The sequence below is a fragment of the Rhinichthys klamathensis genome, unplaced genomic scaffold, assembly GCF_029890125.1.
Source record: "Rhinichthys klamathensis goyatoka isolate OS25496 unplaced genomic scaffold, OSU_Roscu_1.1 h1tg000021l_1, whole genome shotgun sequence".
Taxonomy (NCBI): Eukaryota; Metazoa; Chordata; class Actinopteri; order Cypriniformes; family Leuciscidae; genus Rhinichthys; species Rhinichthys klamathensis.
The window spans coordinates 2339945-2363815 of record NW_026606572.1 but is presented as its reverse complement, the minus strand read 5'-3'; the positions used below and the strand labels follow the sequence as shown (position 1 = coordinate 2363815).

The following is a 23871-nucleotide window of genomic DNA, read 5'->3' as shown; positions in this document are numbered from 1 at the left end:
GCCCGGATGAGGAGGAGGGAGGGTCTAGCTAGCCTCCGTTTTGTTTGACAATACTTTAAACGTCAACAAGAAGTGACGTCACCCGACATCGCTTAGAGAACCTTTAAATTTAAAAAAAGTGTTAAAAAATAAAGAAAATGGCGCTTTTTAAAGTTTTTTTATTATCATAAAAAAGCAGGGGGAAAAAAACAATCCCAGTATATGGAATGTCTCCAATTAAACTAGCCAAGTAAACGTGTGTGTGTGTGTGTGTGTGTGTGTGTGTGTGTGTGTGTGTGTGTGTGTGTGTGTGTGTGTGTGTGTGAGAGAGAGAGAGAGAAAGAGAAAAGCATATGCGCTGCCTCTTCCAGGCCAGGACAGGGACTCCAGTCAGCACCTCAGCTGTGCTGCATTAAAAACAACACAGGTCTTTTAGTATAGGCAGACGGGGGGGGGGGGCACACTGCTTCCTGTGTGTGTGTGTGTGTGTGTGTGTGTGTGTGTGTGTGTGTGTGTGTGTGTGTGTGTGTGTGTGTGTGTGTGTGTGTGTGTGTGTGTGTGTGTGTGCGCGAGTGAGCAGCTGGCAGCACAGCTGTACTGGTGTGTGTGGCGATGAATGAGTTTTGAAAATTATTAACAATAAGAATTTTTTTTTTTTTTTTAACAGTTCAATGGCAGACAGATAGGAAAAAATGGTATGTGGGCTACACCCCCATTGGGAGGACAGGAAATGAGGAGTAAGACAGCATGCTCTGAGTTTGATTCGATCAATACAAAAGCATTCTGTGAACAAGACAAGACCACAGCAGTCCTGATATCTGCTCTGTGGGGATGTAAGAAGAGGTGAATCCTGGTCACGTTGCTCTGTTGAGTGGGTTGTACTAGTAAGGCTAAGGCTCTGTTCCAAAATGATTCAAAGGCATCACAGGAGTGTTCCCACAGTGAAAGCTGTTTCATAAGGTAGGTAACATAATTATGAGATGCCTTCATAGATAATTTCTATTGGAAAGAAACACCTTTGTATTCTATGTAGAGAGAAAAAACAATACCAGAATGCATGCTGATGCTCAAGATGGCAGAACATGAGAAATGTTGATTATATACCTATAAGTGTCCATAAAATATGCACTACAGTGTATACAGTATACTGTTCAAAAGTTTGGGGCCAGTAAGAATTAGATTTTTTTTTTAATTCATACTTTTATTCAGCAAGGATGCATTAAATTGATCAGAAGTGATACATTGTAAGTAATAATAATTAATTTTATATTGTAATAATATTTCACAATATTAGTTTCTACTCTGTTTATAGTACTTTCAAAAAAATTCAGAAATCTTAGACCCCAAAATTTTAAACAGGGTTAAAAAATAATTTAATTAAAAATGTATTATCCAACCAAAATATGTTGTGTAATTTTATGCTTATTTAAGTATTGAGAAACCCCAACCAGAACAGGACAGACAAATAATGAACAATGAGACGTGGTCAGATATGCAGGAAGTGAGTCTGTATTCAAGGAAGTAATCTAGGGACTGTGTCTGTGTGTGTGTGTGTGTACAGTACGTGAAAGAGGGTCATATGCAGATGTAGTGTCTGGAGAAAAACATGTAGCATGTAATATCCTGAGAGGGAAACGGGCTGCATGGTTTCTAGGGTAGAGAACAGAACAGGACAGCAGGAAATAAAGAGAGGTACACAGAGCATCATGATAAACCAAATGAGGTAAAATAGGTATGCATTAGGAGACTGTAGGAGCACAAAGTAGTCGGGAAAAACATTGCCAGTAGACTGTGGATGTAATTTGTGCAAGCGCTGCATGGTTGCGGCACTGGGTCGGGGCAAAAATGCATTCTAGCAAAAAAATAAAGTTCAAGTGAGACATTAGCACAAACGGCATGTCTTTAGGCACAATTCCCTTTGTAAATAAAAATACCATAGTATAACATTTTAAGTTAATGCATGCTGGACTCTTTCTTTCAGTCTCCCATTCACTTCCATCACACTGGCAGTCAATGGACTTGCACCTCCGAGCAGGAGCGTACATGCCCGGAAAGGCCATTTAGATGAAAAATGAACAGCCTCATACACAGAGCTGCACCCAGCCAGTCGAAAAAACGATATAAAATGGAACACATTTCCGTGTGTGTGGAGCCATATTTACAATATATGCAAAGCTACTCCATCTTTATTCCCCACCCCTCCAGCACTTTCATTGTGCTGTTTTGTCAGGCCCTCAGTCTCGGGATACTTTTTTATTCCTTGAGCTCATAAATCCATCTTGAATTCTTTCTGGGGTTTTTTTACTCTATTTTTTGCAAAAGCGCAGTTTAATGGGATTTGCATTCTGAGTGTGACATAATTTCAGAAACATCACTGCTCAAGGCCCTTAAGATGAGACAAAATCTTCCCATAAACTCAAACAGTGCTGTTGATATTATTTAAATGAATTAAATGCAATAAGCACGATTTTAAAAAGGATGCCCAAAGGAATGCAAGCGGTTTTAGACCTCATTTTAACCGTGTCCTGGTGCATTGTGGGATGGCTTTCACAATTTAATACATTTCTGGAGAGCTGTCTGCCAAGGCAAGTAAGAGTCTCTTTCTCCAGAAGGGCATTTAAGAACCACTGCAGGACAGAAAACATGGCGCCTCGCTGTCTGACCGATGCTAAAAGAAATGACCAGAGTGACAAAGCATTGCAGGTCCATAAATTGAGCCTTCTGAGACCAGAGGGAAATATATGTCTGAGTGAGACTGTGAGAAGTCTCAGTATAGTGTTTCAGTAACAATGAGCACTATAAAGGAATAGTTCATTTAAAGGGATAGTTCAGCCAAAAAAAAAAAAAAAAAAATGTATTCTGTCATCATTTACTCATCCTCGTGTCATTCCAAACTTACTTTCTTCCCTGAAACACAAAAGTAGTATAGCATAATGTACAAGCTGTTATATTCATACAATGAATTTGGATAAGGGATTAGGTGCTGTCAAACTCCAAAAAGTACCATAAAAAATATCCTAAATGTAGTCCATCCATACTACTTACTAATACTTATGCACAACAAGTTGTCTAAATACACTGGCTGCGTGAGGAACAGGCATGTTTTATTTTGTTTTTGAAAGAAATAAATTAATACTTCGTTCAGCCAAGATGCATTAAATGAATTACAAATTACAGTAAAGACATTTATTTAAAAAAAATTAAACTGCTTCATTGCTTACTAAAATTTGAAAAACTCAGTTGGTGCGACCAACTACATTAATATGGTCCAAGCCCATCATCCAACATGCAGAAAACGAACAAAACAATGATATCATAGAGAAGAGCCTTGCAGATCCTCATGATTGTTTGTGCCAAGGTCAGTAAGTATTTTAAAATACAAAAAGTACATTTCTCAAAACTAGTGTGTTAGATTTTTAAAGGGGTCATATAATGCCATTTTTGTACAAGTTAATATGAATGTTTAGGGTCTAAATGAAAACTTTGTAATATACTTTTATTAAAAATTCTCATTAGTATTTTAAGAAAACACTCATTTTACCTGGTCAAAAACAGATCTGTTTTCAGCACGCCGTTTCAGTGCATATGACTTTAACCCTCATGTGGTGTTCAAAACCCTATAACACCTGTGGTGTTCCCGGTCAAAAATGACCGGGCCATAAAAAAAACCTTATAAATCACTCATTATACCATATTTTCACCCAATCTTGGATTCAATCTTTTTGTCAACATGTTCTCTTTCAATTAGGACTGGTTTTATATTTTGATTTGCATCTGAATAATCATAGGCCTCATTTATTTGAGAGTAGGCATTTCATTTTTTGAGTAATTTTTTTTAAATTTTTTAATAATTTTGGAAATATTAAATAAAATCTGAAGAAAATTGGTATTGTTGATCACACTAGTCAACTTAACATTTTCACCAGGAATTTTGTTTTGAAACTTTTGTTTTGTAAAAAATATGGCACATAGTCACACTTGTGGTGTTCCCGGTCAAAAATGACCGGCCTATAAAAAATAGCTTATAAGTCACTCATTATACCATATTTTCACCCAATCTTGGATTCAATCTTTTTGTCAACTTGTTCTCTTTCAATTAGGACTGGTTTTATATTTCTGTTTGCATCTGATTAATCGTGGGCCTCATTTGTCTGAGAGTAGGCATCTCATTTTTTGAGTAAAAAAACAAATAATTTATGAGTAAATTTGGAAATATGAAAAAAAAAAATGAAAAAAATGGCTACTGTTGATCACACTTGTCTACTCTAATGTTTCACCAGGAATTTTGTTTTGAAACTTTTGTTTTGTAAAAAATATGGCACATAGTCACACTTGTGGTGTTCCCGGTCAAAAATGACCGGCCTATATAAAATATCTTATAAGTCACTCATTATACCATATTTTCACCCAATCTTGGATTCAATCTTTTTGGCAACTTGTTCTCTTTCAATTAGGACTGGTTTTATATTTCTGTTTGCATCTGAATAATCGTGGGCCTCATTCATCTGAGAGTAGGCATGGTCAAAAATGGTCACAATGGCCGACCATTGAAAGTGAATGGGAGAGACTGAAAATAACAGAACAATTTAGTTTTCAGGAGCATGTTCATTATTTTCATGTACACATATGAGCATGTGTGCTTGCAAACATCGAGCCCTTGGACCTGTGCATGTATCGATACATTTATACACACGCTACCCAGACACACACATGTTAAAACACACAAACTTTTTTAAATATTACACACATTCTTTTCCACAGAGAGAAATTTGATCCTACCCTAACCTGCATCTAATATACATTTATCCATCTGACATTACCACACACACACACACACACACACACAACACACACACAGGCCGTGATCAGATTTTTGACTCAGAAACTAGTGAGGAGGAGGAAATTCAGGATGCATCTTGCAGTGAAGATGTTTCTAAAGAGGAAGGCACCACTGAATCGGCTACGGAGCTTGAAACAACTGATGAGGAGCAGTCTTCCAGTGATGAGGGCCCAGCTGAGGTTACCGTTTCATTCTGGTCAAAAGATGGAACTTTGTCCTGGCCTTCATCCCCACCTATGAGGCAAGGCAGGTTTTCTTCTGAAGGCCTTCCTCTTCAGAAACATCTTCACTGCAAGATGCATCCTGCATGTCCTCCTCCTCACTAGTTTCTGAGTCAAAAATCTGATGAATAACATCATGTGCAGAGCTGTTTTGCCATTGTGCTGCCACAAATGAATGACAAGCAAAATGCTGTGAGGCATTTTATATATGCCTGTGCTATCACATGATGTATATTTGTAAATATTGTCTAGTTCTGTGTGAGAACCTCACAGTTCCAAAACAAAATGTCATAATATTTTGTCTGGAAGCTGTGATGAAACAAGACCATGAAAGAAAGATTCTTTTGAAGCCGGGTCACTGCAGTCACGGCCAGTTTGTGTGTGTGTGTGTGTGTGTGTGTGTGTGTGTGTGTGTGTGTGTGGTAATGTCAGATGGATAAATGTATATTAGATGCAGGTTAGGGTAGGATCAAATTTCTCTCTGTGGAAAAGAATGTGTGTAATACTCAAAAAAGTTTGTGTGTTTTAACGTGTGTGTGTCTGGGTAGCGTGTGTATAAATGTATCGATACATGCACAGGTCCAAGGGCTCAATGTTTGCAAGCACACATGCTCATATGTGTACATGAAAATAATGAAAATGCTCCTGAAAACTAAATTGTTCTGTTATTTTCAGTCTCTCCCATTCACTTTCAATGGTCGGCCATTGTGACCATTTTTGACCATGCCTACTCTCAGATAAATGAGGCCCACGATTATTCAGATGCAAACAGAAATATAAAACCAGTCCTAATTGAAAGAGAACAAGTTGACAAAAAGATTGAATCCAAGATTGGGTGAAAATATGGTATTATGAGTGATTTATAAGCTATTTTTTATAGGCCGGTCATTTTTGACCGGGAACACCACAAGTGTGACTATGTGCCATATTTTTTACAAAACAAAAGTTTTAAAACAAAATTCCTGGTGAAACATTAGAGTAGACTAGTGTGATTAACAGTAGCCATTTTTTTCATATTTTTTTTTCATATTTCCAAATTTACTCATAAATTATTTGTTTTTTACTCAAAAAATTAGATGCCCACTCTCAGATAAATGAGGCCCACGATTAATCAGATGCAAATAGAAATATAAAACCAGTCCTAATTGAAAGAGAACAAGTTGACAAAAAGATTGAATCCAAGATTGGGTGAAAATATGGTATAATGAATGATTTATAAGCTATTTTTTATAGGCCGGTCATTTTTGACCGGGAACACCACAAGTGTGACTATGTGCCATATTTTTTACAAAACAAAAGTTTCAAAACAAAATTCCTGGTGAAACATTAGAGTAGACTAGTGTGATCAACCGTAGCCATTTTTTCCATATTTTTTTTTCATATTTCCAAATTTACTCATAAATTATTTGTTTTTTACTCAAAAAATGAGATGCCTACTCTCAGACAAATGAGGCCCACGATTAATCAGATTCAAACAGAAATATAAAACCAGTCCTAATTGAAAGAGAACAAGTTGACAAAAAGATTGAATCCAAGATTGGGTGAAAATATGGTATAATGAGTGACTTATAAGCTATTTTTTATAGGCCGGTCATTTTTGACCGGGAACACCACAAGTGTAACAAGGTAACAATACTCCCACAAAAAAATAAGAAAATTTTCAAAAAAACACTGAGATTTAGTTATACCGTTTGGGAACAAAGTCACTAAGTTTCAGTCCAAAGCGACAACATTAACTAGTATTTTCGGGAAAAAGAAAATCTTCTCCGGGTCAAATTGACCCGAACACCACATGAGGGTTAAATGAGAATGAGCTTCGCTCACCCCGCCCCTCTGTTCTGCGGGCGTTTTGATACAACACGTGGAGTGTTGCCTTGACAACAGTTGAGGGTATATTTTGGAGAGAGAATGGCAGCGGGAGTCTCTGAGGACACATCTGTGCAACCGTATAAGTTTGAACCGGAGTCGCACCCGGAACAAGATGACGGCCGCAAAGAAGTTTGATAATTAAGGCTCGAACAGGGCGTTTCTGAATGGTTGGTTAACGTAATGTCACTTTGATCTATCTTTGTATGTACTGGCAGGGTAGAGTAGTGAGATACGAACGCTATGTGTTTACTGATGTATACGTTAGTTCATTGACAGATTGACGTTACAACTAATGGTCATGAAAAACTTTTTTTCACGATTTGCAAAGATTAATATAAAGGTTAATAAAACTTTACACTTACTTCTTCTGGAGGTGCAGAGGGAACATAAATAGTTGCTACCGATTCTTTTTTCAGGAGCAGCTTCTTAGCAAAACCAGCTCATACTGACCCTCGTTTATAAAGCAGTCTGGTGAGAAATGATATGCACAAACATGAACGCATTGACGTTGCTCGTGGGGAATATTCCCTTCGAAAACAAAACTCAGCCACTGCGTCTTCAGCGGTTAGGATTTAGGAACATCAAAATGACTGCTGTGTTCGTTATTACACGCAAGAACAGAACACCACAATCGCTTAGACGCCATTCTGCTCCAGCGTATCAACAATGGCGGACTATGACAGCTCGCTCAGGGCGGGGATGTGTTGAAACGCTGCTGTCAATCAACAATCGAGGGAGGGGCGTCCGACCGTGTGACGTCACACGGTCGAACGGCTCGATTTGAGACAGGGGAAAACATATAAGGAGATTAAAACAAAAACACTGGATGGATTTTTTATCATTATATGATGGTTGTGTACAGGCACTGCCAACACACATTTCAGTACAATCAACTTGTAAAAGTGCATGTACCATTATATGACCCCTTTAAGAGACCTTTTTTTTTATTTAATGGTGGACACTCTCACAAATGGCCCACAAATAACTAATTTAATGTTCAAAGGAAGAAGAAACTCATATGAGTTTCAAAAGACAAGAGGTTGAGTACAGACTTCTCATTTTGACATAAATTATCCTTTAAGTACATAATGCCCATATACCTCTTCAAAGAGTAGTTCTGTTAGTGGTTGCAGAGTTTTGCTTCAGTCAGTGAGACAATGACGGCAAATTGTGGTCCACACACGACTGCTCATAAAAATGTCATCACTTAGTGCTAAATATGTTCAGAGGAGCTGAAGCAACCTAAAACGAAGTCAAACACCATATTTTATCCTTTCAGACAGAGCAACATCACTCTCTCCATTTGTATTTTTTTCCCAGAATCAGGTTCCCTTGTTTTTTCTCCTCACTCCCCCTTGTTCGTTCGTTCTGCCCATGACCACATGTGAGAATCCCCGCTGCTTGTGTCTGTCTCAGAGATCTTTGAACCCTTTCAGCGAGGTTTAACGGGCTCAGAGAGACTTCAAAGTGAAACGACGGCTCACATCGACGGCTCACATAGGCAGAAAATGAGGTCCTAAATCCCTCATCAGAGGCGTTCTACCTATGTTCTGACCACAGCTGCCCATCCTAACACGGCATTAACCCACATCTAATATCTAGTTTCACCTGCTCTGATTCTGCTGCCAATATAAATCTATTCAACTCACCGAGCCGACATACTGTTCGTTTCTATCTAGCTTGTGATTGCTGGACTCTGAATGCCAGTGTCCCATTGAGAGTGGGAACCAGGACAAACATTTGCATGGGATGTGTGTGTGAGGATTATGCACACGGCAAAGATAAGGGGAATAAAGAACTAATCCAGTGAGAAGCACGCCACGTCTCCTCCACAGAGGCACAATCTCACAGCTTCATTATAATGTGACACCATGTTCTTAAACCGGCTGTGGATAATCCCACTTCTCGTGCACCTTGGAGTGTCTGGGACTCACTGTAACTCCAAGAGTTAACAAGAACGCCCCGTTTCTGTGTAAACCATTCTCTCTTAGGTGCACAAAGAAGTTACTTCAAACGCTCTCATAATACAAGCTCCCAAATTTGGAGATCCACAGAGCAAACCTTGTTTACCATCTTTCAACTGCATTTTATCCACACATAAGAGAAAAGAGCAAATGCGCAAACATGCTCAAACAAAGTGGTGCGTTGTGCTTGAATAAACACCGGTGCCGCCAGATACGGCTGGCCGAGAGGGATAACAAGCACAGGGCAGAAAATCCACTGGACGTGCTCCACTTAAATCAAACAGAGGCGAGGACAGACACACACAGGCACCCTCCAGGAGACAGGGAAGTCTAATTACCATAAAATCACACTCGCTCTTCTACAATAAAGTCATAATAACACCTGAGCGCTTTATCTTTCAACCCAGTAGGCCTAGATACTGTAAATGTCATAGAAGGTGATAAACCATGCAAAGGCCCCTTCACAAGACTCTCATCGCAAGTGGCTTTGACCTCAACATGACAAGCATTGCAAATAGCGACATGGAAGAGATATTTTACGAGGTTGCTAGCAAAACTGGGTCAGGATGGTTGACTAGAAAGGTTGACTAATTTATTGAGATTTTTTTTCTTTAAAATCAATCCCTTTGTAGCACCACACACTGTAAAAGATTTTATGATCAATAAGTTATAACATGTTTTCACATTGCTTTAACTCATCAAAATAAGTTAAAGCTGCAACTTTTTTGGGTTAAAAATTATCCAAAATAATTTGAGCAAGTACATTACCAGCCAGTGTTCAAAACTATCTGCTTGCCTTAGCTCGATTCAAAACGGTAAGCTTACATTTTTAATTCCAGTGGTACTGGTGGATTTCCGCGGGAGATTCTAGCATGTCTTTGCGTCATTACGTCACATCTGTACACATAAAAAAGGAGTCTAGGCTAGTATAAGCTATATTGCATGCGAGGATGTTGGAGGTGGAGATTTATAGCCTTTTCTCACAGCACTTGATATAATTAAACATCAATTTGATGACGGATCCAGAAAGGTTCAAACGACAATCACCAGTGACAACTGCAGATTCACTGCTGTAAAATGCAAAAGACTTTGTTCGGACTTCGGAGTGGCTACAGAAAAAAAGAGACTGCAACCGGACCCATGCGAAAACAAGGATAATATCGGAAGGGCATTAAATGTAGTCACGCAATGCTAACATTAACAATTTGAGAACAAAGTATAATTTGCACAGTTTGACGTGATATGATAAGCGATCGTTAAATTTAATCAGCACGATTTACTGCAATGCTTTTTTCCCTTAGTTGGTCAGAACAAAAGTGGATGTTACTTACTTGTTCAGATGACATTTCCCGGTGAAAATTATTATGTTGGTCATACTTCCAAAAAATTAACAAATTGTAATCATGTGACAGTGAAGACTAGAGTAATGATGCTGAAAATTCAGCTTTATCATCACATGAATACATTGGAATATTTTAAAATTCATATAGATAAATTGTTTTTAAATTGTAATATTTCACAGTATTACCGTTTTTACTGAAGTTTTGATCAAATAAATGTAACCTTAGAGAGCATAAGAAACTTTCGAAAACATAAAAAAATCAGAACCCAAACCTTTGAACAGTAGTGTATTTGACCTTCTATCTCAGAGTTTAAAATTAAATGTTAAAGGGATAGTTCAGCCTAAAATGAAAACATTTTTTCAAAACATGGATGATGTTCTTTCTTTCTTCTGCATAACACAAAAGACGACATTTTGAAGAATGTTTCAAATGTTTTTCTCTATACAAACAGCACTAGACCGCACTGACTTTCAATGGATAGACAAAAACAGAAAGAATTTTTTCATAACATGTTCTGCAGAAGAAAGTATTTGTTTGGAACAACATGAGGGTGTACAAGCAATAAATCGGGAAGTACACACAGTTCATACTGCATTGTATGCGGCGGCAACCCATGTAATAATACATCATGTATACTGTCTGGTAATCATTGGTTGCACATGAAAAGGTCAGCAGCAAACAGGGTAAATGCTTGTAAATTGGTTGACTACTGCCTTCAGATTGTGTGTGACAGGGAACACAGCTCTTAAATGAAACGTGTCATAAATGAGCGTGCCTGGCGACTCCCCGTTTATGTGAATAAAGAGGAATAAACCAGCCACGGGAGTGCTGGTAATGTTGAGAAAATGAAGAAAAGGAGCCTCCAGTCAGCAGTGCTGGGCTCTTTCAGCTGCTGACCTCCTGTTAAAGAGGCTCACATACTACCAAATTAATTTGTTTCCACTCAATTTCCCGAAAGGCAATATCCTCCAAGCCTCAGCTGCAGGGGACCCAGATGAATGAAAAACCAAGAGGATGGAAATCTTCAGGTGCCTTTCATACAGCTTCTGGATTCATCATAGGCATTTTTGAGGCATGTTGAGAATGTTTGGGATGCTCTGGATCGGCGTATACGACAGCGTGTTCCAGGTCCTGCCAATATCCAGCAACTTCGCACAGCCATTGAAGAGGAGTGGACCAACATTCCACAGGCCACAATCAACAACCTGATCAACTCAATGCGAAGGAGATGTGTTGCACTGCGTGAGGCAAATGGTGGTCACACCAGATACTGACTGGTTTTAGAAGTGTCTTAATCAGACAACAGACCAGCAGCATACGAAAGAAAATATAAATAAATAAATAAAATAAAAATACATTCAAGTAAATAATAAATAAAGGAATACAAGAGGCTCAGTAGCTTCTGCAGCATTATATTATATTATATTATTATTATTATTATTATTATACAAGCAGTTCTGACTAGTCGACACGTGGGGTGATGACATCATCGTTTCACAAAATATACGGATTGCCTGTAGCCTACACACGAAAACGCAAGGGTGTCGTTTTCAGATTTATCCACTCTGGGACCCGGTTTCAGTGTCCCAAAACGCCGGATCCGTCTGGACGAAACGCCAATACGACACAAAATTTGTACGTATACAGCTAAACACGTCTCCGTCTGGACAGGGCCTTAGATCTTTGAGTTCAGCTCATGAAAAATGGGGGCAAAAACAAAAGTGTTGCGTTTATAATTTTGTTCAGTGTAAAAACATGAAAAAAATTAGCAAGCCAGATCAATAATCAAATATGGACTGATTCGAGTAAACAGACAGCCTATAGTCACAACAAGATCATTCACAGATACCAGCCAATAAGAGAAGCGTGTGGGCGGACCCTCTCTGCAAGCGCACTGCACTTATAACGAAATGGATGAGTGCAAAATAAAAATGAATCATTAACAAGGAAAAGATGTGTTTTATCATGTCACACTGTTGCATCTGGTGTTGGGTTAACTATACAGGTTTTCCGACTAGTTATTCCGTCAACCCACTGACTAGTCTATTTTGAAAATATGTTGTTTAGCTCATCCCCACTATGCGCATATGTAAGTGCTTGGCACTTGTGAAGACAGCATCCCGCATTAGGCACTGAAGTCTACATTAGCATGTGCCTTTTAAACTGCTGATGCATTAGCCAATGTGAAGCAAAAAAAGCACTTATAAGGCCAACACAGGCAAGCCAGTCATTAGGATTGAGCATTCTGCCCCTTCCTCCTTAATGGATGTATCACACAAACAGAAGAGTAAAGGCTATTCTGTGCCCCATCCCTGTAATTGGCAACAATTTAGCCCTCTACAGCCACTCCATCTTTCGTTTCAAAAGGAAGCCTGCTGCTGCACACAATAGGTGAGAGAGCTGGCCTCTGTTTAACACGGATTCATTTCTTTCAAAAGACGAGCATGCTGTGAATTTAAAGTTACCCATTCAGAGTATTTTCAGAACTGAAGCAAAAACATCGACCCTGAAGATAAGACAGTTCATGGATTTTGCAGCTGGCTGTTTATTGAAGCTCTTTTTTCTTTGTTGGGCAGGGGCGGTTCTCTTCAGGACTCTGGGTCAGGGTCTTAGACGAATCAGAGTGCTTGTGTTAGGCTGCCTTCATGCACACACAAACTCTATAAACTGAACAACATCCTCGGGACACATGAACAGGAGGTGTTGGCTACTACGGTCCACTACACGCTGCATGTGTACAAAAACAGGACACCTGATGCTCAACATGAGTCTGACTCAAAATTACAAGGGTCCTAAATATAATTAAAAGGTCTGGGCCTGATACAAAACATGTGTGTGACTTCAATGGAACGAGCAAGTTCTTTCACGCAGATGCAAACTGTTACATTTAATGGATACTTAAAACACATAAGAAGCTGGAGTCGGGGCAAAGGTCAAAACAAACGCATCTGCAATCCTGTATATCAGTCAAATCCTAATTTATAGTACACTGACTGCATAGAAAAACGTCCTGAGAGAGCAAACTGTATATTAGGGCTGCACAAATAGCCTAAGCAAAATAAATAAATAATTGAATTAAATAAATATATGTGCTGGATGTTTTTGAGTGAAGCACGGGACTCTGTTAGTACATAAGTGTTTGCAAGGGCTCGGTTATACAAATACACTCTGATTAATCTAATACTGACAGAGTAGGTGCTTCTTGGCCAGAATCAGCTGCAGTGTGGTCCAGAATGTATGCCAAAAGTCTGGTTTGTAAGACTATCTACACCCTAAAACACAACATGGGCAAATATGTGAAATGGTGCCAATACTCCTTTCCTGCAATATCGATTCACCGATACCAGCTGCGCTCTCTCTTCTCTCCGACGGTCAATTGACACACACCCATCTCCTCTCACTCTCACATCATCGTCTCATTCTCTCCGGTTAAATAGTGCTTGTATTGCGCATAATTTTACTCACTCCCACAGGTTTCGCGCTTTGTCTGATCTATCTAAGTGGCACTCTCATAAAGCCGCCTCTCAAACAGCTCGTGAGAACCAAATTGGCTTATTTTTCATGGCTTATTGCGCTTAAACGGTCAAATACATAAAAAAGTATTTAAAAAGTAAAAATGACCGTCTTGCCGAGTATTCAATGCAGTCAGTTTTGGAACGTAAATAATTAGCAGCTTTTTCACCACCGAGCCAAGCGGTTCTCATTGCGCAGTGTTGTGCCTGAACGCGTTCAATGAACGAAAGTTCATGAACTCGTTCATATTTTGGGCGAACGTGAACTGAACGTACTTACTGCCCGATGAACGTTACTGTGAAAGCGTTCATTCTGGTGTCTGTGAACGCACGGTCTCTCAGTTTAACTTCGTTCAATAGGGTGCCAGATTTCTATAGAACCTTCCAAGCGAAAACCTGGCTAAAACACACGTAACAGGCCTTAATATGTAGCGAAAAAAACACCCAATCTGGCAACACCAGCCACCATTGTTGCACCGCGGCCGCCGCATGCGTCATCAAGACAAGAAGCAGCATGTAGTCGACAAAGCAGCGAGTGAGGAGGCGTCGTATGATCATTTAAACGAGTTTTATGACAGGGTTCGGTGAGGATGGGAAAAATCTTACATTTCTGTGCAAACTTTGCCCGCCGATAAAATAATTGCTGTCTGTGGTTGTATATGGGCTGTGGCAATAATAAAAAAAAAAGCTCGCAGCATATGGAAAAAAAAAACTAGTTCATTTTTTGAAGTATGAACTATGAACTGAACTAGTTCATTTTAAAATTTGTGAACTGAACTTTGAACTAGTTCATGTAGAAAATGAACTTTCCCAACACTGACCGCATAGTAGATATATACACTAGATGTCGCCTTGGCTACGGCAGTTCATTGGAATGAATGCGTCAATAGAGCCGCCATCATGGAACAGGGAAGCCCCTCCTCTTTAATGCATAAGCATCAATGTAGGCAAAGGTCTAACGGAATTAAAATCACCATAAATCGTCATGAATGCGATTTTCTAGTTTTTTTGGTTCGTTCCAATGGTCAGACATGTATTTATCATTGAGTCCAGAGGAAAGAAAAAAAGAAAAAAAAAATTTAAACATTCTTCCTAGTTCAGATTTCATTCGTGTGAACATCCATACGCAGCACAAAAGTCCAAAAATCCATGAATTCGAAGTACAGGCGGAGATAGCAGCGTTACCTAGCTACTTCCTATGACAAGAACCCTGTTCCAAAATGGTGCCGGTTTTTGACGCATACTTAGAACCCCAAGGCGACTTCTAGTGTATATATCTATGGCTTAACCGTGCCATTCCGTGCCAACCGTAACGGTTAGGGTTTCATTTTCCATTGTGGGGCTGATAACCATAGATATCCATAATAAAGGCTAGATGTCTTACAGCAGAGTCTCTATCGTCATCACCGGCGGCCATCTTGTCACAGGCAAGCTTTCTGGCGGGCTCTGTGGTACCTGATGTAAGATGAGTGATCAGCACGAACACACTCTTATCTCGTTGAAATCTTGATATAATTCTGGATGATTATTTATTGATACACTTATTATTCAAAGTGTGCAGTGTCATAACTACATCTCTGACGTTTATGAAAAAACAAACCTTTAATTTAGCAAGTTATGGTTATTTAAAAAGTACATGCACCATTAAAACACAATGTTACGAGTGAGCGAGCTGCCTGTGACAAGATGGCCGCCAGGTGCGGACGTCGACCTCCATTGGCCAGCAGTGCAGACGAGACATCTAGCCTTAATTATGTATATCTGATAACAGCTGCTTAGAATGTTATACAAAAACGTCAGTCGTTCCCTTGGTAACGCAAGAGTTTACAGACGTTGGGACGACCTATTTTAACGATCTAAGCGCATGGTCTAAAGCGCAGGTCGCAATTGCACTTGGGGCGTGTCCAAATAGTTTAACGACGGGAAAAATGGTCAGCACGCGGGTCTAAAATGGTCTAAAAGGGTTGTCCCTATTCTCTTAATGAGTAGTGGGTGTGCTTTGGTCGTAACGTGAAATAAACCAAACAGAGTCTCATCTCCCATTCCCTTTAAAAGCCAGTTGCGCACGCGCCTTGGCGGATTGCTATTTACATGACAAAATTTGCTGACTGAACGCGTCTCCAGAGCGCAAACGGATCTGCTCGTGGACGAGGTTAGAGCACGCAAGCATACCATCTACGGGACAAGCCAGATTCCACCATATCTTTACACAATATTAATCTTTTACATTGTGATCCTTTTATTTTTAATATTTGGCTAGTTTGTGTCCTACTTGTGTGTGTAATAAGCAGAGTGTACGCGCGTTGTGGACCCGTCTATAGGTGCACATTATAAACGCACTCTTTAAATAACAAAATAAATATTGCTAAAATATTTTTTTTTTTTGTTATTTATAGAGCGCGTTAGTATTCGTTAGTAGTCAGTTTTCTCCATGGTATCAAAAATCGATATTTTTCAAGGTATCGTACTGAAGTTGAAATTCCAGTATTTGTGACAACACTAATGCGAACACAGCCAATCAGAGATCTTTCTTCCCTCCCCGACAGGAACATACAGGCCACAGAACCATCTGCTGCTCAGCTGGGCACTGTTTTCTCCATCAATAATCCATGTAGCCATCTAACACTTAGCTCTTCACAGTGTAACACAAAGGTGAGACAGAGAGGTTGACGTCTACACATCTGATACACACATTTTAAATATTCATTGCGCACATTTGTTACAAAGACTTTACAGAGGATATCAGAGTTGAGTCATGGGCATCCCAATGTTGTATACTCTTCCATTAAGTAGACCATTCTCATTACCAAAACAAGAAACATAGCACAGAGGTCTTTCCAAAAACAGTTTCTTGCATCATAGAATAACAGGGTACAGAAGATAAATAGGGGAGGCTAAAGCACAAACTGTATTTTGCAATACACAGATACTTCTTTCAGCTTTCACTTAATCCTGAGGCAGAGGAAGCAGTAAATGTCATTAGAGCTACAGGCAGAGGAAGTGGCCAACAGATTCAAATTGTCAGCAGTGATTCAAACTGCATGCTTTAAATGTAGCTGTAACATTTATTGATCTGGCTAGCTCATTTACTAGTTAATTTCAGTCTAGATCAATATTAATCATACTGTAGCTTCCACTTGCTAATTTTACTGTATCGTCAGGACGGGAGAAGAGACAACAGAAAAACAGCTATAGAGTGACAAAGCAAGAGAGGAGTGTCTTGACAATATCCAAACAAAAGTGGTCACAGAAGATGCATTTGAAACGCATGTTCATAGCAGGTGGAAACGGTAATGTCTCGACTGACATAACAGGGCTGTAAAGTAAACTCAACTTAAGTTTTGATTTAGGCAAGTACGACATTTCTGGTTCTTTGTAAATGTGTACAATTACATACTGAACCCCTAAAATCTCAGAGAAATTATGGATAATGCAGTGTGTTACTAGCGTAGTAAAAGCACCTAAACCCAACCCCTACTTGACAGGAATGTGTCTTACTTACGGTCAATCACTAAGACCAAGAACAATCTGTCTCTTCACTGCACCCCATCTTATCACTCTATTTATTTAATCAACCCCCACTCAAAGACTTACCGGCCTTCTCACTGTTCCTCAAGTCCCTCTTTGAATTATTCATGAGCAGGTTGCAGACACTGCACTCCACAGTTCCATCCATCAGTTCCGTGGACATGCTAAAATATTTAGTGTTTGTGACCAGTCGACACGACCATGCTTTAACAGTACCCCCACATCCCAGTGGGATCACCAATCCACTCCCGTCTGTTAAGGGTCTAGTCTAGCCACCCACAGACCCTCTCCCCACTTGCTACAGGAGCACTTCTTCCCTACCCCCTTTCCATTGCCCCATTTTGTTTACATGGCAGCACAGAGGGGCGAGTAGACACATTTTAAAGCACTTAATCATTATAAGTAAACTAATGACTGATTCCTTTTAAAAAGATGACCTGGAATCCCATGCAAAACCAAACTTGAGTATCTTGTGTGAATGACACTTTTAGATTTTAACTCAACTCAAAATCTCCATCTGCATGTTTGGGCATAAAGCAAAACATTAGAAAGGAAGCTAATTAACAATTAATTAAGTCTCTTCTGATTGTCAGTCACGTTCTGTCTTTGAATGGCAGTGTGGCCTAAAGTAGAAGCCTTTATCCTCTAAACCCTCGTTCCTACCCTGCCATTTTTGCCCGTCCACTCACTCGTTTGTTCTAAAAGAAAACCAATCAGACACCAGAGTTACTAACCGGAGTTAATGAAGCCCTGTCAACACACAGCTCCTGATTGACTGCTTTATTCTGTCCTTTAAAGTGTGATCACTCAGATGCTTAGGGTTTGCTAAAGCAGTAATGGCAGTGTTTCTCAAGAGAGTCAGGCTTTCGTCTACTTCCAAAAGCAGTTTCAGGAGTGACAGATGCTAATTATTAGGGTTGGCTCTGTGACTGGTATTCAGGACCTTACACAGAGGCGAGTCAGGACTATTGGAAATATCTGGTATAAGGGCATACAGGAACTCTTACCACAATAAAGTCAAACGATTTGGCCTAGGTTTCTTTCAATATCTCTAACTCAAGACAAAACTTTAATACTCACCTTTCAACCTACATTCACCAAAATCGGCAGAGTAGGCCTACTACAAACTGTCCTGAATCAGACTGCTAGCTAGGGCTGGGGGATATGGCAAAATATATTATCACTTTTTTTTTCCATATTGATCGATATCAATATTTGTTACGATATATAATTTAATAATGCTACCCGTTTGAAGAGTATACTGATAATGATGCCTGAAGAAACCAGAAGGTTCAATAGTTGAACTTAATATAGTTTATTAACATAGAAAAATTGAACAACATAATGCAAACATTTAACTGTGCAAACATGGCTTGGTTGAGAATATATTTTGTTATTAAATAATATTGATAAATAAGATTAAATTTTTCTCTAAATTTTAACATTTTACTTTTAGCAAACATGCTTTATATGCCTTGACAAAACAATGCAAGTTAGCTTGCCTTGTAACTTATTATAAAATGTAAAACTAAAAGCTGTGACTACTATCACATTAAATTTCTTTGGCAGGGCAGCAAACATTTCAAATGTTTGTAGAGGTACAACCAAGACAACAAAAGTGAACAAGTGGACCACAAAGTCCCTGGCACATTTAAGTACTCAACTGTCAGGTAAATAAAATATTAATTGTGTACTGGTTTTACATATCTTGAATGTTTTAGAGGTAGAAATCTGAGTTAAAAAGTGCAAAATGTAAACATTGTAATTGTAAACCAGTCACTATGCTACACCTTTTAGGAAGTGCTCATCATATGTAACCCTATTATAGGTTTTTTGCCAGAAAGACTAGTCTGTCCACAGCATCTGGTTTTAAAGCTGCCCTGTGGCAGGTCACAATATTGCCACCAGTGCTAAAAGCATGCTCTGAGGGTGAGCTGGTGGCAGGAATACACAGGTACCGCTTTGCCAGGAGGTTCACTCTGGGGTAAGTTGCTGAGCGGATGCTCCACCATGCCAGGGGGTTGGTCTCACTGTCTGCATCAGGAGCTACCAGGTAGCTGTTCAGTTCAGCCTCAATAGCCTGTTGGTCTGTAAGACCCTAAGTAGCAACAGAGTAGGACTTCTTGAAAAAGCTGCCCAGTGTCTTCTTCTGCATTTTTGGATGGTGACGGTGTAGCTGCTGCAGCATCTCCTCTGCCTCCCCTGGAACAGTACATCTGAATGTGAGAGAAGCTTGTGATGTGCTCTGAAATTCTTCCAGCATCTAAACCACAACCCTGGATTTTTACAGCCTCAACCTTGTCATCTTTGATGTAGCGGGTCTTGAACCGAGGATCAACTAGGGATGCCATGTTCAGGAGGTCATCAGTGGCAGCATCATCGTATTTATCATTCAGATAGCTGATGACAGTAGCCTTGATGGTCTTGGTGAGCTCTGAGTCATCAGCTTCTGGCTTCAAGACCTCCTCATTGAAGAGCTGCAGCACAGGCTTCAGGTAAGACACACTCGCGTAAGTTTCACCAGAAAGAGCATAAGTGAACTCAAGTGGATTAAGAGCCTTGTGGACAGACTCCAGGACATCAAGTTTTTTTATCAGCTGATAAAACTTTTGCAATGGCCTTCTCCTGCTCCAGCACTCGTGCTATCATTGCATGGCGGGACCCCCACCTGGTGGGTGATTCTGTGATCAACTTGTGCTTGGGTAGTTTGAGCTCCTCTTGAGCGGCTTCTAGTTTTCTCTCTTTTTTCCATGAAAAGGAAAAAGCACTGACCACTTTCTTGCACACACCCATGGCTCTTTGGATTCTCTGATCTCTCACACTTCCATCTAAAGATAAAAAAGAAAACAAAATATTTTCAATATATAACAAAATACATGTTGTGAAACTTATACAAAAAAAATTGGGTATAAAAATATATAATTATCTTGCTAATAAAAAATGTTAAACACTTCTTTAATATATAAAATATTAGTATGAATATTATTGTCATTATTCTCATTATTCTATTACATACATACATAAATACATACACAGAAGATGTGTTCATTAACTTACCAATGGCTAGATGCAGCCTGTGACCGAAACACTGCAGGCGAGTCCAATCTTTAAGGGAAGCAGCTTTGACCATGTTTGCCGCATTGTCCGTGGTGATGCACACCTGTCTGTCTTCGCTAAGGCACCAAGATGCGAGTGCATCCTCCACCCACTGGCTGATCGTTTCGGCAGTATGGTCCTCCGGAAAATAGGCCGTCTGCAAGCATCTGCTTTGAAGAGCCCACTCCTCGTCAATATAATGAATAGTCAGACTCATATATGGTCGCTGGGATGGTACCTTTTCAGGTGACTGAAAAGATTTGTTGTGTTTCCCGACTTTATCACCGACCGACGGCATATTTTGCAGACCGTCTTTATTTGCGCTTCGTCGCTTTTCAGATATCCAAACCACTTCCATATAATTGACATCTTGTTACCTTTTTTGTCAACAATTTCCTCAGCTTTTGAAGATAGTGCGAGTTCACTTTCACTCATTTTTTCTTTACATTCACTTTCTTCACTGCCGGTAGCTCAAACAGTGCTCTGCTAGCAAATGGGCATGTATTTAGATGCACAAGCCAAAATCTGCGTTCTGACTGGCTGTTGTCTGTTTATTTCTGCGTTGTAATAAGGCTGTTAGGTCTATCCTCCATATTGAGTAAAATGTGTCCAAAGTTTATCATCGTAGTCTACATAAATCTTATCACAATGCCATATCGAGATAGTTTTATCGCCCAGCCCTACTGCTAGCCTACATCTTATTTGGCTGATTGCACCTCAAACAGGAGCAAAATCCCATGGGTTTCCAATGAAAACTTCAGACTGTAATTTTACCTAGAGATTCCAAGTTATGTCCACCAAACTCAGTCTGTTCTGGCTCAAATTGCTAGGCTACATCTTTTGAACTCATAGAGGGCTCACAAACAAGAACAAAATCCAGTATGCTTCCACTTAGTGCTGGGCGGTATGACCAAAAATCCATGTGGATTACTGGCATACTATTGCGATTCTGTTCATGTGACATTGCTGTCCTGCGCAGTCCCGAAAGCTTATCATTTGCATGCATTTCAAGCATTGCGGTTTAAAAATAAATAATTTAAAAACTGTTGAAGCGCAATAAGCAGTGACAGAGAACTCATTTCACTATATGTGCATGGCACGCTGTCTGAGATCAATTTTGTCACTGTTTACTTTGTTTTTTTTACTTGGGCTAGTATTAAGTTTTTGTGATATTGAAATTGGTGACAAAAATTCTGAAATTTTAATGGGATCAAATATTTATATCATAAAAGCCTTATTTAAAGCAAAAATAATTATATTGTGATATCATTATCGTGATAAAAGATTTTGGTCATATCATCCACCCCTAGGTGCTAAATTGTTTAAATGTCTTGTGTGGGTGGGTGGAAGGGTTTATTCAGGGGTGTGGGTGTTTGGGGGTCAAGCAATTGTGTGTGTTCTCAGCTGTTTGGAGGTCGGGGGAGGAGGAGGAGATTTCTTAAAGAGAAATTCAAAGAAGTTATTGCAACACAAAGCAACTTGAATGAGTTCCAACATGCAGGAAAGACTTTTTATGCCTCAGTTTCTTGGTCAGATCTTGAGAGGTGGTTTGGTCTTCCATGATTTTCTGTAAATGTGGAAGAGCCAGAGGCAGGTGCCAGGCAAGGATCAGAGCCAACTACGAAGATCATGTATAATAGCTAAGGGGGGCAGAAAAGAGCTTACCAACTCCAACCCCCTGCTGCATGTTTCCATTTTGTTTAGATCTAATCTGAGCCACTTCAGGCAAGCACACACCTACCAGCACACACAAATGCACAGGGAAAAAACTAAAAATAAACTATAAACAAAGAACCTGAGAGAACACACGAGTCATGATAAACACTAGTGATTCAAAGTACAACACAATTGAAGCTGATAAAGTCTCACAGTAGTAGACCTGATAAAGACGAACAATTGGAAAGTGACACACCCACACAAAACTTCTTGACTTTTCACTCTTGATAGCACAACCTTCCAGCATACTATTCAAGTAAACTATAAAGTTGTGGCTTAGCGGTTAGCCCAAATGCTCCAATACGTTGAGAAGTGTAGCATTTCTGCTTCACTTCCCCCCCTCTTCTCCCCATAATTTATGTCAGCACTGTACTATACTCCTATCAACAAAAATAGCAAGGCAAAACAGTCAATACATAAATATCATTACATAATGACACACTTCCTTTAAAATGTCCATGAATAAAATATATTCACTTTTTTGGACAGTTTACTATATTTGAGTTCCCACCCTAACATAAAGCACACTAAAACTTCAGTCAATTCTCAAACATTTTTAAAACAAAACTTTGAGTTAAACATTAAAATGTTCATAATAGTGAGTTCATCCAGGACATGCTGTCTTTATAAACACATTTTAAGAGAATCTGAAGTGCATCAAGATAACTTGAATTTTTAATCCTTGCATGTTTAAATGTATATTTGAACATTGTTAATTCTAAATTATATGCAGGTTACAGGAGTTAGGCCTAGATGAAGTTATATAGACTAGGATATGATAGAGATATTTTCCCCACATATTTTTATAGAACACTAGGCCAATAATAAAAATTTCTGTATTAGAATGAAAGTGTAAAAACAGGGACAATTTCAAACACCAAACAACCCCATTAATTTAAAAGGAACACGCCGACTTTTTGGGACTTTAGCTTATTCACCGTATCCACCAGAGTGTCCATAGCATACCTTTTCATCTCCGTGCGTGCTGTAACTGTCTGACGCACCCACTGCTAGCCTAGCTTAGCACAAAGACTGGAAGTAAATGGCTCCAGCTAGCATACTGCTCCCAATAAGTGACAATGTAACGCCAACATTTTCCTATATGTTGTGATGTGTATAGTCACAGTGTGTACAAATAACAAGGTCATATGAGACACAGGCATCTTTTAACTGTATACATACTGGGAACTACACTCACCTAAAGGATTATTAGGAACACCATACTAGTACTGTTTGACCCCCTTTCGCCTTCAGAACTGCCTTAAATCTACGTGGCATTGATTCAACAAGGTGCTGAAAGCATTCTTTAGAAATGTTGGCCCATATTGATAGGATAGCATCTTGCAGTTGGAGATTTGTGGGATGCACATCCAGGGCACGAAGCTCCCGTTCCACCACATCCCAAAGATGCTCTATTGGGTTGAGATCTGGTGACTGTGGGGGCCATTTCAGTACAGTGAACTCATTGTCATGTTCAAGAAACCAATTTGAAATGATTCGAGCTTTGTGACATGGTGCATTATCCTGCTGGAAGTAGCCATCAGAGGATGGGTACATGGTGGCCATAAAGGGATGGACATGGTCAGAAACAATGCTCAGGTAGGCCGTGGCATTTAAACGATGCCCAATTGGCACTAAGGGGCCTAAAGTGTGCCAAGAAAACATCCCCCACACCATTACACCACCACCACCAGCCTGCACAGTGGTAACAAGGCATGATGGATCCATGTTCTCATTCTGTTTACGCCAAATTCTGACTCTACCATCTGAATGTCTCAACAGAAATCGAGACTCATCAGACCA

General features: G+C 39.5%; 1 protein-coding gene across 1 annotated transcript in view; it reads right to left on the bottom strand.

Moving 5' to 3' along the window:
- igsf3 (immunoglobulin superfamily, member 3) overlaps positions 1-17419 on the bottom strand; it is a 160161-nt gene extending 142742 nt beyond the window's left edge. The window contains exon 1 of the mRNA XM_056242081.1: positions 17323-17419. Within this exon, the coding sequence (XP_056098056.1) occupies positions 17323-17419 (97 nt within the window). The remainder of the gene's footprint in view (positions 1-17322) is intronic.
- Positions 17420-23871: the final 6452 nt, after the last annotated feature.